Source organism: Oncorhynchus mykiss, chromosome 11 (assembly GCF_057628025.1).
Source record: "Oncorhynchus mykiss isolate SJ-2025 chromosome 11, ASM5762802v1, whole genome shotgun sequence".
Lineage (NCBI taxonomy): Eukaryota > Metazoa > Chordata > Actinopteri > Salmoniformes > Salmonidae > Oncorhynchus > Oncorhynchus mykiss.
The window spans coordinates 77747895-77760000 of record NC_143032.1 but is presented as its reverse complement, the minus strand read 5'-3'; the positions used below and the strand labels follow the sequence as shown (position 1 = coordinate 77760000).

The window sequence follows — 12106 nt, the reverse complement described above, 5'->3', positions numbered from 1 at the left end:
GCAGTGCGGCTTGCCTGGGTTGTGTTTCGGAGGACGCACGGCTCTCGACCTTCGCCTCTCCCGAGTCCGTACGGGAGTTGCAGCGATGAGACAAGACTGTAACTACCAATTATATATTACGAAATTGGGAAGAAAAAAAGAAAGAGAACTTGAGTAGCCAAATAAGACCACCCGCGGGCCAAATTCGGCACGCAGAACGCCAGTTGGGCAACGCTGCCCTATATAGTGAAATACTTTTGACCAGATCTCCGATAAAAAACAGTGCACTATAAAGGGAAAAGTAAACAGAGCCCTGGTCAAAAGTAGTGCACTCTGTTGGGAATAGGGTGCCATTTCATCCATAGTAATTATCACCATGATCATAATTATCATCCTGGATAATTAACCTCTTCAATAAAACCACAGAACCAATTAGCTTGCTGTATTAACATTCAACCACAACAAAGACATCAGGGGAGATGGAAAATCCAGCGGAGGTGTTTAATGCATCAAGTCTACTGATACATCCCAAATGGTCCCCTATCCCCTATGCGTCCTTGTCAAAAGTAGCAGTGTTTGGGGAATAGTCTGCCATTTGGAACGTAACCAAGGTAGATTAAATACAGAGATTTAAAATCGTTAGTGGGTGTTTATTTGCTTTCCATTTACCTCCTACATGTTGTGATTCATTCATTTAGCTTTTTTTCCATCCATCTCTTCCCATTGCTCTGTCTGTGTGTGTGTGTGTGTGTGTGTGTGTGTGTGTGTGTGTGAGGTCAGGGAGAGTTTAGACAGTTCAGTTAAGAGTGTCAGCCTGCCACAGGTCCCCTGCCCCTCAGCCACAGGTCCCCTGCCCCTCAGCCACAGGTCTCCTGCCCCTCAGCCACAGGTCTCCTGCCCCTCAGCCACAGGTCTCCTGCCCCTCAGCCACAGGTCCCCCCCCCCCCCACACACACACACACACAATTGCGCATAAACACACACACACACACACACACACACACACACACACACACACACACACACACACTTATGTACACTGCTCTAAAAAAAATAAAGGGAACACTTAAACAACACAATGTAACTCCAAGTCAATCACACTTCTGTGAAATCAAACTGTTCACTTAGGAAGCAACACTGATTGACAATACATTTCACATGCTGTTGTGCAAATGGAATAGACAACAGGTGGAAATTATAGGCATTTAGCAAGACACCCCCCAATAAAGGAGTGGTTCTGCAGGTGGGGACCACAGACCACTTCTCAGTTCCTATGCTTCCTGGCTGATGTTTTGGTCACTTTTTAATGCTGGCGGTGCTTTCACTCTAGTGATAGCATGAGACGGAGTCTACAACCCACACAAGTGGCTCAGGTAGTGCAGCTCATTCAGGATGGCACATCAATGCGAAATGTGGCAAGAAGGTTTTCTGTGTCTGTCAGCGTAGTGTCCAGAGCATGGAGGCGCTACCAGGAGACAGGCCAGTACATCAGGAGACGTGGAGGAGGCCGTAGGAGGGCAACAACCCAGCAGCAGGACCGCTACCTCCGCATTTGTGCAAGGAGGAGCACTGCCAGAGCCCTGCAAAATGACCTCCAGCAGGCCACAAATGTGCATGTGTCTGCTCAAACGGTCAGAAACAGACTATATGAGGGTGGTATGAGGGCCCGACGTCCACAGGTGGGGGTTGTGCTTACAGCCCAACACCGTGCAGGACGTTTGGCATTTGCCAGAGAACACCAAGATTGGCAAATTCGCCACTGGCGCTCTGTGCTCTTCACAGATGAAAGCAGGTTCAGACTGAGCACGTGACAGACATGACAGTTTGGAGACGCCATGGAGAACGTTCTGCTGCCTGCAACATCCTCCAGCATGACCGGTTTGGCGGTCCCATGGTGTGGGGTGACATTTCTTTGGGGGGCCGCACAGCCCTCCATGTGCTCGCCAGAGTTAGCCTGACGGCCATTAGGTATCGAAATGAGATCCTCAGACCCCTTGTGAGACCATATGCTGGTGCGGTTGGCCCTGGGTTCCTCCTACTGCAAGACAATGCTAGACCTCATGTGGCTGGAGTGTGTCAGCAGTTCCTGCAAGAGGAAGGCATTGATGCTATGGACTGGCCCGCCCGTTCCCCAGACCTGAATCCAATTGAGCACATCCGGAACATCATGTCTCGCTCCATCCACCAACACCACGTTGCACCACGGACTGTCCAGGAGTTGGCGGGTGCTTTAGTCCAGGTCTGGGAGGAGATCCCTCAGGAGACCATCCGTCACCTCATCAGGAGCATGCCCAGGCGTTGTCGGGAGGTCATACAGGCACGTGGAGGCCACGCACACTACTGAGCCTCATTTTGACTTGTTTTAAAGACATTACATCAAAGTTGGATCAGCCTGTAGTGTGGTTTTCCACTTTGATTTTGAGTGTGACTCCAAATCCAGACCTCCATGGGTTGATACATTTGATTTCCATTGATCATTTTTGTGTGATTTTGTTGTCAGCACATTCAACTATGTAAAGAAAGTATTTAATAAGAATATTTCATTCATTCAGATCTAGGATGTGTTATTTTAGTGTTCCCTTTATTTTTTTGAGCAGTGTATAAACGCTAACACACACAGACATGCTCTTACATTCAACCCTGGTTGACTCACTGCATTGACTTACTGAGTGACTTATGGCTAACACACCCCTTGTGTATTCACCATCACAACTTATAGAACACCTTCTGAATGATGTAGCTTGAGTGAACCCAGGTCCTTCTGAATGATGTGGTTTGAGTGAATCCAGGTTGTCCTTCTGAATGATGTAGCTTGAGTGAATCCAGGTTGTCCTTCTGAATGATGTAGCTTGAGTGAACCCAGGTCCTTCTGAATGATGTGGTTTGAGTGAACCCAGGTCCTTCTGAATGATGTAGCTTGAGTGAACCCAGGTCCTTCTGAATGATGTAGCTTGAGTGAATCCAGGTCCTTCTGAATGATGTGGTTTGAGTGAACCCAGGTCCTTCTGAATGATGTAGCTTGAGTGAACCCAGGTCCTTCTGAATGATGTAGCTTGAGTGAACCCAGGTCCTTCTGAATGATGTGGTTTGAGTGAACCCAGGTCCTTCTGAATGATGTAGCTTGAGTGAACCCAGGTCCTTTTGAATGATGTAGCTTGAGTGAACCCAGGTCCTTCTGAATGATGTAGCTTGGTCCTTCTGAATGATGTGGCTTGGTCCTTCTGAATGATGTGGTTTGAGTGAACCCAGGTTGTCCTTCTGAATGATGTAGCTTGAGTGAACCCAGGTCCTTCTGAATGATGTAGCTTGAGTGAACCCAGGACCTTCTGAATGATGTAGCTTGGTCCTTCTGAATAATGTGGCTTGGTCCTTCTGAATGATGTGGCTTGAGTGAACCCAGGTTGTCCTTCTTCTCTTCTTCACTAATCGTCAGTGTTAATATCAAACAATCATGTCTAACAACTGTTGTGAATAAAGCCTGTATTATGCAAATATGAGTAGAGACACCACATTGTCTAACAAAAACTAGCCTATAAATTATAACTTAGCCTAGCATGAAAAAGCTGGCCTCATGTGTAGAGAGATTTAGAGATGTACACACTACTCTGTTTCTCATCCCTCACTCCTCTCTCTATCTCCAATCCCTTCATCCCCCTCTCCTGTCGTTCCATTTTGAGCCTTCTACGCTGTATGTGTAGTGGCTCACTGTCTCCCACTGGTGGACACAGATGGAACATCATCACAGCCCCAATGGTGCATGTCTCTCTCTTGTGGACACAGACGGAACAGCATCACAGTCCCAATGGTGCATGTCTCCCTCTTGTGGACACAGACAGAACAGCATCACAGTCCCAATGGTGCATGTCTCTCTCTTGTGGACACAGACAGAACAGCATCACAGTCCCAATGGCGCATGCATGGATTCTGTTTCAGCTCTTTCTCCTTTTTGGCGTGCAGTTTGTCGGTGAAGATCTTCTGTTCTGTCCTCTTTTATTTTATTCATATTCATTGCCTCCCTCCCTCCCTCCTTGCCCTCCTTGCCTCTCCCTGCCTGCCTTCCTCCCTCTCCTCCTCCCTCCCTGCCTCTCCTTGCCTCCCTCCCTCCCTCCCCCAGCCACTAAGCTGCCAGACCTGTTTGGCGTTGTACGCAGGGCGTCAGGGCCCATGTCTGACAGGGAGGGGGGCACCAGCACACCCCCTCCAGTTGCCCCATCCACCGCCTCCCCACCCATGGCACACACCCCCATGCAGCGTAAGTGCACTACAGGGGTGCGTAACAAATGGTACCCTATTCTTACAACACTTTTGACCAGGGCCCATAGGGGTCAGGCTAAATATAGTACACTATGTAGGTGATAGGGACAGGATGCCATTTGCGACGCAATGTACAGTAGCAGTCAAAAGTTTGGACACATATATACATATATATACAGTATATATATATATATATATATATATATATATATATATATATATATACTAATTCAATGTTTTTTATTTGTTTTGACTATTTTCTACATTGTAGAATAATAATGAAGACATCAAAACTATGAAATAACACATATGGAATCATTTAGTAAACAAAAAAGTGTTAAACAAATTAAAATAGATTTTAGATTCTTGAAAATAACCACCCTTCTGCCTTAATTAATGACAGCTTTGCACACTCTTGGCATTCTCTCAACCAGCTTCACCTGGGATGCTTTTCCAACCGTCTTGAAGGAGTTTCCACATATGCTGAGCACTTGTTGGCTGCTTTTCCTCCACTCTGCGGTCCAACTCATCCCAAACCATCTCAATTGGGTTGAGGTTGGGTGATTGTGGAGGTCAGGTCATCTGAGGCAGCACTCCAGCACTCCTTCTAGGTCAAATAGCCCTTACACAGCCTGGAGGTGTGTTGGGTCATTGTCCTGTTGAAAAACAAATGATAGTTCTACTAAGCGTACCAGATGGGATGACGTATTGCTGCAGAATGCTGTGGTAGCCATGCTGGTTAAGTGTGCCTTGAATTCTAAATAAATCACATACTGTGTCCCCAGCAAAGCACCCCCACACCATCACACCTCCTCCTCCATGCTTCACGGTGGGAACCACACGTGGAGATCATCCGTTCACCTACTCTGCATCTCACAAAGACACAGCGGTTGGAACCAAACATCTCAAATTAGTACGCATCAGACCAAAGGACAGATTACCACTGGTCTAATGTCCATTCCTCATGTTTCTTGGCACAAGCAAGTCTCTTCTTCTTATTGGTGTCCTTTAGTAGTGGTTTCTTTGCAGCAATTCGACCATGAAGGCCTGGTTCACGTAGTCTCCTCTGAACAGTTGATGTTGAAATGTGTCTGTTACTTGAACTCTGTGAAGCATTTATTTGGGCTGCAATCTGAGGCTGGTAACTCTAATGAACTTATCCTCTGCAGCAGAGGTAACTCTGGGTCTTCCTTTCCTGTGGCGGTCCTCATGAGAGCCAGTTTCATCATAGCGCTTGATGGTTTTTCCGACTGCACTTGAAGAAACTTTTAAAGTTCTTGACATTTCCACATTGACTTTCATGTCTTAAAGTAACGATTTACTGTCGTTTCTCTTTGCTTATTTGAGCTGTTCTTGCAATAATATGGACTTTTACCAAATAGGGCTATCTTCTGTATACCACCCCTACCTTGTCACAACACAACTGATTGTCTCAAATGAATCAAGAAGGAAAGAAATTCTAAATATTAACTTTTAACAAGGCACACCAGTTAATTCCAGGTGACTACCTCATGAAGCTGGTTGAGAGAATGCCAAGAGTGTGCAAAGCTGTCATCAAGGCAAAGGGTGGCTACTTTGAAGAACCTCAAATATAAAATGTATTTTGATTTATGTAACACTTTTTTGGTTACTATATGATTCCATGTGTGTTATTTCATAGTTTTGATGTTTTCACTACTATTCTACAATGTAGAAAATACCCTTGAATGAGTAGGTGTGTCCAAACTTTTGACTGGTACTGTAGGTACTTAGACAATCAGCGCTGTGTTCCAAAATTATACCGTATTCTCTCTCATAGGAAAATGATCTGTTCAGTTTTGTTCTATTATATGTGTTTTGAGAGGTTTTCATTGACATGTTTCATAATCCAAGCAAATTACATTTTATTGGTAACATACACGTAATTAACAGATGTTATTGCGGGTGTAGTGAAATGCTTGTGCTCCTATCTCCAAAAGGAACATAAGCATTTCGCTACACCCACAATAACATTGGCTAAATATGTGTAATCTTCATTCTAAATCTGTTTCATAGAATATGTCACTTTGTGTGCGTTCTTTATACTTAGGTTTTTTTCATTTTATTTTCTGATCTGTTCTACACCTCCTCCTTATCTTTTTATATATTTCTCCTTCTCTATCTTTCCGTTGCTCTCTCTCCCTCCTGCGACCAGTATCCCGTCTCTCAGACCTAGTGAGCAATGTTCGCCGGTCGTCCGCCCCATCCTCAGCCCCCACTCCACCTGCGCCCGCCGAGGCGGAGGTGGTACCAGCTCCCAGGCCCACCCCCCACCCATCACACCCCACCTCCCCTCCTCCCCCCATGTCCCTCTCCAGCCTCACCCTCACCTCTCAGAGTGAGTACTCGGCATGACCCCTGACCTCAGAGAATCTGCCAATCAAATGGCTTCGTGGGTTTATACCGACAGTGCACGCTGTGATGCCACTCACTCAGCACCACGACTTGTGTGATAACCAGAGTTCCCCCGATCATTATACCAGGCGAGCCAGGCCTCTTACCCAGCTCTAGGCCATATAGGTTTGAATCTATTGTTTTGGTGTTTACAACGTGTTTTGAGTGTTGCTCTAGATGCTTTTTGTCAGGGGTGCGTGACTGGTGGCAGGGAAGTCAACGCAGGAGAGCAGAGCTTTTTGTCAGGGGTGCGTGACTGGTGGCATGGAAGTCAACGCAGGAGAGCAGAGCTTTTTGTCAGGGGTGCGTGACTGGTGGCAGGGAAGTCAAACGCAGGAGAGCAGAGCTTGGGAAATATCCGGAGATGTTTAATGTACATAACTACCGACTTACGAACTACAACAAAACACAACAAAACCCGTATCGCACCAGTCACATGAAGCACAAGTACTTACAATAAACAATTCCCGACAAGAACATGGGGGAAACAGAGGGAACATATACAACGTGTAATTAGGGGATTGAAACCAGGTGAGTGTGACAACCAGACAAAACAAATGGAACATAAAAAATTGATGGGTGATGGTGCAGAAGACCGGTGAACACCGCCCAAACAAGGAGAGGAACAGACTTTGGCAGAAGTCGTCACACTTTTTTAGCTTTAGGGCATTTAAACGACTGAAATGTCGCTGCAGTGGATTGAGGCCGTTTTACGGGCACCTGACCAATTACAGTTGAAGCCGGAAGTTTACATACACCTTAGCCAACCAAATACATTTAAACTCAGTTTTTCACAATTACTGATATTTAATCAAAGTAAAAATGGTTTAACTTGGGTCAAATGTTTCGTGTCGCCTTCCACAAGCTTCCCACAATAAGTTTTGGCCCATTCCTCTTGACAGAGATGGTGTAATTGAGTCAGGTTTGTAGGCCTCCTTGCTCGCACATGCTTTTTCAGTTCTGCCCACAGATTTTCTATAGGGTTGAGGTCAGGGCTTTGTGATGGCCACTCCAATACCTTGACTTTGTTGTCCTTTGTTGGCCATTTTGCCACAACTTTGGAAGTATAGTTGGGGTCATTGTCCATTTGGAAGACCCATTTGCGACCAAGATTTAACTTGGTGACTGATGTCTTGAGATGTTGCTTCAATATATCCACATACTTTTCCATCCTCATGATGCCATCTAATTTGTGAAGTGCACCAGTCCCTCCTGCAGCACAACATGCAGCACAACATGATGCTGCCACCCCCATGCTTCACGGTTGGGATGGTGTTCTTTGGCTTGCAAGCCTCCCCCTTTTTCCTCCAAACATAACGATGGTCATTATGGCCAAGCCATAAGACTCCTGAACATCTAGTCAATTGGCTAACCAGACTATTTGCATTGCCCCTCCCCCTCGTTTACACCGCTACTACTCTCTGTTGTTATCATCATTGTATAGTCACTTTAATAACTCTACCTACATGTACATATTACCTCAACTAACCGGTGCCCCCACACATTAACTCTGTACCAGTACCCCCCTGTATATAGTCTCGATATTGTTATTATACTGCTGCTCTTTAATTACTTGTTACTTTTATTTCTTATTCTTATCTGTATTTTTTTTAACTGCATTGTTGGTTAGGGGCTCGTAAGTAAGTATTTCGGCCCATGTGACTAATAACATTTGATTTGATCTACCTGTGTGGTGGTGTATTGCTTGTTGGAAGTGAAAATTGTGAATTATGTGGTTTCCCGTGTAGCAACTAATATTAACTGCAGTGATATTATGCCAGATGGAATGGAAGCGGTTGTTCGTTCAGCTGTGAGAGTTATCAACAGTTAGTGTGTTCAGCTGTGAGAGTTATCAACAGTTAGTGTGTTCAGCTGTGAGAGTTATCAACAGTTAGTGTGTTCAGCTGTGAGAGTTATCAACAGTTAGTGTGTTCAGCTGTGAGAGTTATCAACAGGTTGTTCGTTCAGCTGTGAGAGTTATCAACAGTGTGTTCAGCTGTGAGAGTTATCAACAGTTAGTGTGTTCAGCTGTGAGAGTTATCAACAGTTAGTGTGTTCAGCTGTGAGAGTTATCAACAGGTTGTTCGTTCAGCTGTGAGAGTTATCAACAGTTTGTTTGTTCAGCTGTGAGAGTTATCAACAGTTTGTTCAGCTGTGAGAGTTATCAACAGTTTGTTTGTTCAGCTGTGAGAGTTATCAACAGTTAGTGTGTTCAGCTGTGAGAGTTATCAACAGTGTGTTCAGCTGTGAGAGTTATCAACAGTTTGTTCGTTCAGCTGTGAGAGTTATCAACAGTTTGTTTGTTCAGCTGTGAGAGTTATCAACAGTTTGTTTGTTCAGCTGTGAGAGTTATCAACAGTTTGTTTGTTCAGCTGTGAGAGTTATCAACAGTTAGTGTGTTCAGCTGTGAGAGTTATCAACAGTTTGTGTGTTCAGCTGTGAGAGTTATCAACAGTTAGTGTGTTCAGCTGTGAGAGTTATCAACAGTTAGTGTGTTCAGCTGTGAGAGTTATCAACAGTTAGTGTGTTCAGCTGTGAGAGTTATCAACAGGTTGTTCGTTCAGCTGTGAGAGTTATCAACAGTGTGTTCAGCTGTGAGAGTTATCAACAGTTAGTGTGTTCAGCTGTGAGAGTTATCAACAGTTAGTGTGTTCAGCTGTGAGAGTTATCAACAGTTAGTGTGTTCAGCTGTGAGAGTTATCAACAGTTAGTGTGTTCAGCTGTGAGAGTTATCAACAGGTTGTTCGTTCAGCTGTGAGAGTTATCAACAGTGTGTTCAGCTGTGAGAGTTATCAACAGTTAGTGTGTTCAGCTGTGAGAGTTATCAACAGTTAGTGTGTTCAGCTGTGAGAGTTATCAACAGGTTGTTCGTTCAGCTGTGAGAGTTATCAACAGTTTGTTTGTTCAGCTGTGAGAGTTATCAACAGTTTGTTCAGCTGTGAGAGTTATCAACAGTTTGTTTGTTCAGCTGTGAGAGTTATCAACAGTTAGTGTGTTCAGCTGTGAGAGTTATCAACAGTGTGTTCAGCTGTGAGAGTTATCAACAGTTTGTTCGTTCAGCTGTGAGAGTTATCAACAGTTTGTTTGTTCAGCTGTGAGAGTTATCAACAGTTTGTTTGTTCAGCTGTGAGAGTTATCAACAGTTTGTTTGTTCAGCTGTGAGAGTTATCAACAGTTAGTGTGTTCAGCTGTGAGAGTTATCAACAGTTTGTGTGTTCAGCTGTGAGAGTTATCAACAGTTAGTGTGTTCAGCTGTGAGAGTTATCAACAGTTTGTGTGTTCAGCTGTGAGAGTTATCAACAGTTAGTGTGTTCAGCTGTGAGAGTTATCAACAGTGTGTTCAGCTGTGAGAGTTATCAACAGTGTGTTCAGCTGTGAGAGTTATCAACAGTTTGTTGAGCTGTGAGAGTTATCAACAGTTAGTGTGTTCAGCTGTGAGAGTTATCAACAGTGTGTTCAGCTGTGAGAGTTATCAACAGTTTGTTCAGCTGTGAGAGTTATCAACATTTTGTTGAGCTGTGAGAGTTATCAACAGTTAGTGTGTTCAGCTGTGAGAGTTATCAACAGTGTGTTCAGCTGTGAGAGTTATCAACAGTGTGTTCAGCTGTGAGAGTTATCAACAGTGTGTTCAGCTGTGAGAGTTATCAACAGTTTGTGTGTTCAACTGTGAGAGTTATCAACAGTTTGTGTGTTCAGCTGTGAGAGTTATCAACAGTTTGTGTGTTCAGCTGTGAGAGTTATCAACAGTGTGTTCAGCTGTGAGAGTTATCAACAGTTTGTTCGTTCAGCTGTGAGAGTTATCAACAGTGTGGACAGCTGTGAGAGTTATCAACAGTTTGTGTGTTCAGCTGTGAGAGTTATCAACAGTTTGTGTGTTCAGCTGTGAGAGTTATCAACAGTTTGTTCGTTCAGCTGTGAGAGTTATCAACAGTGTGTTCAGCTGTGAGAGTTATCAACAGTTTGTGTATTCAGCTGTGAGAGTTATCAACAGTGTATTCAGCTGTGAGAGTTATCAACAGTGTGTTCAGCTGTGAGAGTTATCAACAGTTAGTGTGTTCAGCTGTGAGAGTTATCAACAGTGTATTCAACAGAGTTATCAACAGTGTGTTCAGCTGTGAGAGTTATCAACAGTTAGTGTGTTCAGCTGTGAGAGTTATCAACAGTGTATTCAACAGAGTTATCAACAGTGTGTTCAGCTGTGAGAGTTATCAACAGTTTGTGTATTCAGCTGTGAGAGTTATCAACAGTTAGTGTGTTCAGCTGTGAGAGTTATCAACAGTGTATTCAACAGAGTTATCAACAGTGTGTTCAGCTGTGAGAGTTATCAACAGTTTGTGTGTTCAGCTGTGAGAGTTATCAACAGTGTGTGTATTCAGCTGTGAGAGTTATCAACAGTGTGTGCCTGTGTGTAGTTGTGCTGGTGGTTGATACCAGATTACTAATCAATATTGTTTGCATGCGTTCACGTGCGTATGAGGTGGATACTCTGCACTCTCACTGCCCTCCACTTGTTCTCTCCACTTGTGTGTGACTATGTCCTGCTTTCCTCCTACAGCACGTAAACAAGACATCATTAAGATCACTGAACAGCTGATCCAGGCTGTCAACAATGGAGACTTTGAGGCATACGCGTGAGTTCATTTGAGTGTGAGAGTGTGTGTGTGTGTGTGAGAGCGAAAGAGAGAGAGAGTCTGTGTTTGTGTGTGTGTGTGTGTGTGTGTGTGTGTGTGTGTGAGAGAGAGAGAGAGAATGTGTGTGAGAGAGTGTCTGCGTGTGTTAGAAAGTGTGTCTGTGGGTAGCTACACATTTGATGATTGGTTTAGTCATTTGTAGTGTGAACATGTATTGTAATGTATGTGTGTGTGTGTGTGTGTGTGTGTGAGAAACATTGACCTGTGTTTGTCTCTCTCCACAGTAAGATCTGTGATCCTGGTCTGACCTCCTTTGAACCCGAGGCCCTGGGAAACCTGGTGGAGGGAATGGACTTCCACAGATTCTATTTTGAGAACCGTAAGAACAAGCAACAGAGCACTTCTCATAACTTTAGTTAATACTCGTTAGTAGACCAATGGACAAAAACAATGCTGCCTCTCTCCCTTTCCCTCCCTCCCTCCCTCCCTCCCTCCCTCCCTCCCTCCCTCCCTCCCTCCCTCCCTCCCTCCCTCCCTCCAGTTCTGTCTAAGAACAGTAAACCTATCCACACCACCATCCTCAACCCCCACGTCCACCTGATTGGAGAGGACGCTGCCTGCATCGCCTACATCCGACTCACCCAATTTGTCGACGGCCTGGGCCATCCACGCTCCAGCCAATCAGAGGAGACTAGGGTGTGGCACCGCCGGGACTCCAAGTGGCAGAACGTCCACTTCCACTGCTCGGGCGCTCCCGCTGCGCCTCTCCAGTGATGTACGTGAGGTACGGAAAGGGCCGCATTCGGTCTTCGACGAGGTCTGGGGGGGGG

At 44.9% G+C, this 12106-nt stretch overlaps 1 protein-coding gene and 1 long non-coding RNA gene across 29 annotated transcripts in view; one reads left to right on the top strand and one right to left on the bottom strand.

Moving 5' to 3' along the window:
• LOC149979877 (uncharacterized) overlaps positions 1 to 12106 on the bottom strand; it is a 357657-nt gene that overhangs the window by 16089 nt on the left and 329462 nt on the right. The window lies entirely within an intron of this gene.
• The window catches only part of LOC110536395 (calcium/calmodulin-dependent protein kinase type II subunit beta), a 158298-nt gene that overhangs the window by 140773 nt on the left and 5419 nt on the right, over positions 1 to 12106 (top strand). For 12 of the 28 annotated variants that reach the window (XM_090191163.1, XM_090191164.1, XM_090191169.1 and 9 more), the window contains 3 exons: positions 11201 to 11276; positions 11561 to 11655; positions 11818 to 12060. In XM_090191163.1, the coding sequence (XP_090047289.1) occupies positions 11201 to 11276; positions 11561 to 11655; positions 11818 to 12050 (404 nt within the window). In that variant the 3' untranslated portion in view covers positions 12051 to 12060. Of the gene's footprint in view, positions 1 to 4093; positions 4232 to 6406; positions 6590 to 11200; positions 11277 to 11560; positions 11656 to 11817; positions 12061 to 12106 lie in introns of those variants that run through there. The other 16 variants (XM_090191152.1, XM_036936358.2, XM_036936363.2 and 13 more) reach the window with 5 other exon arrangements.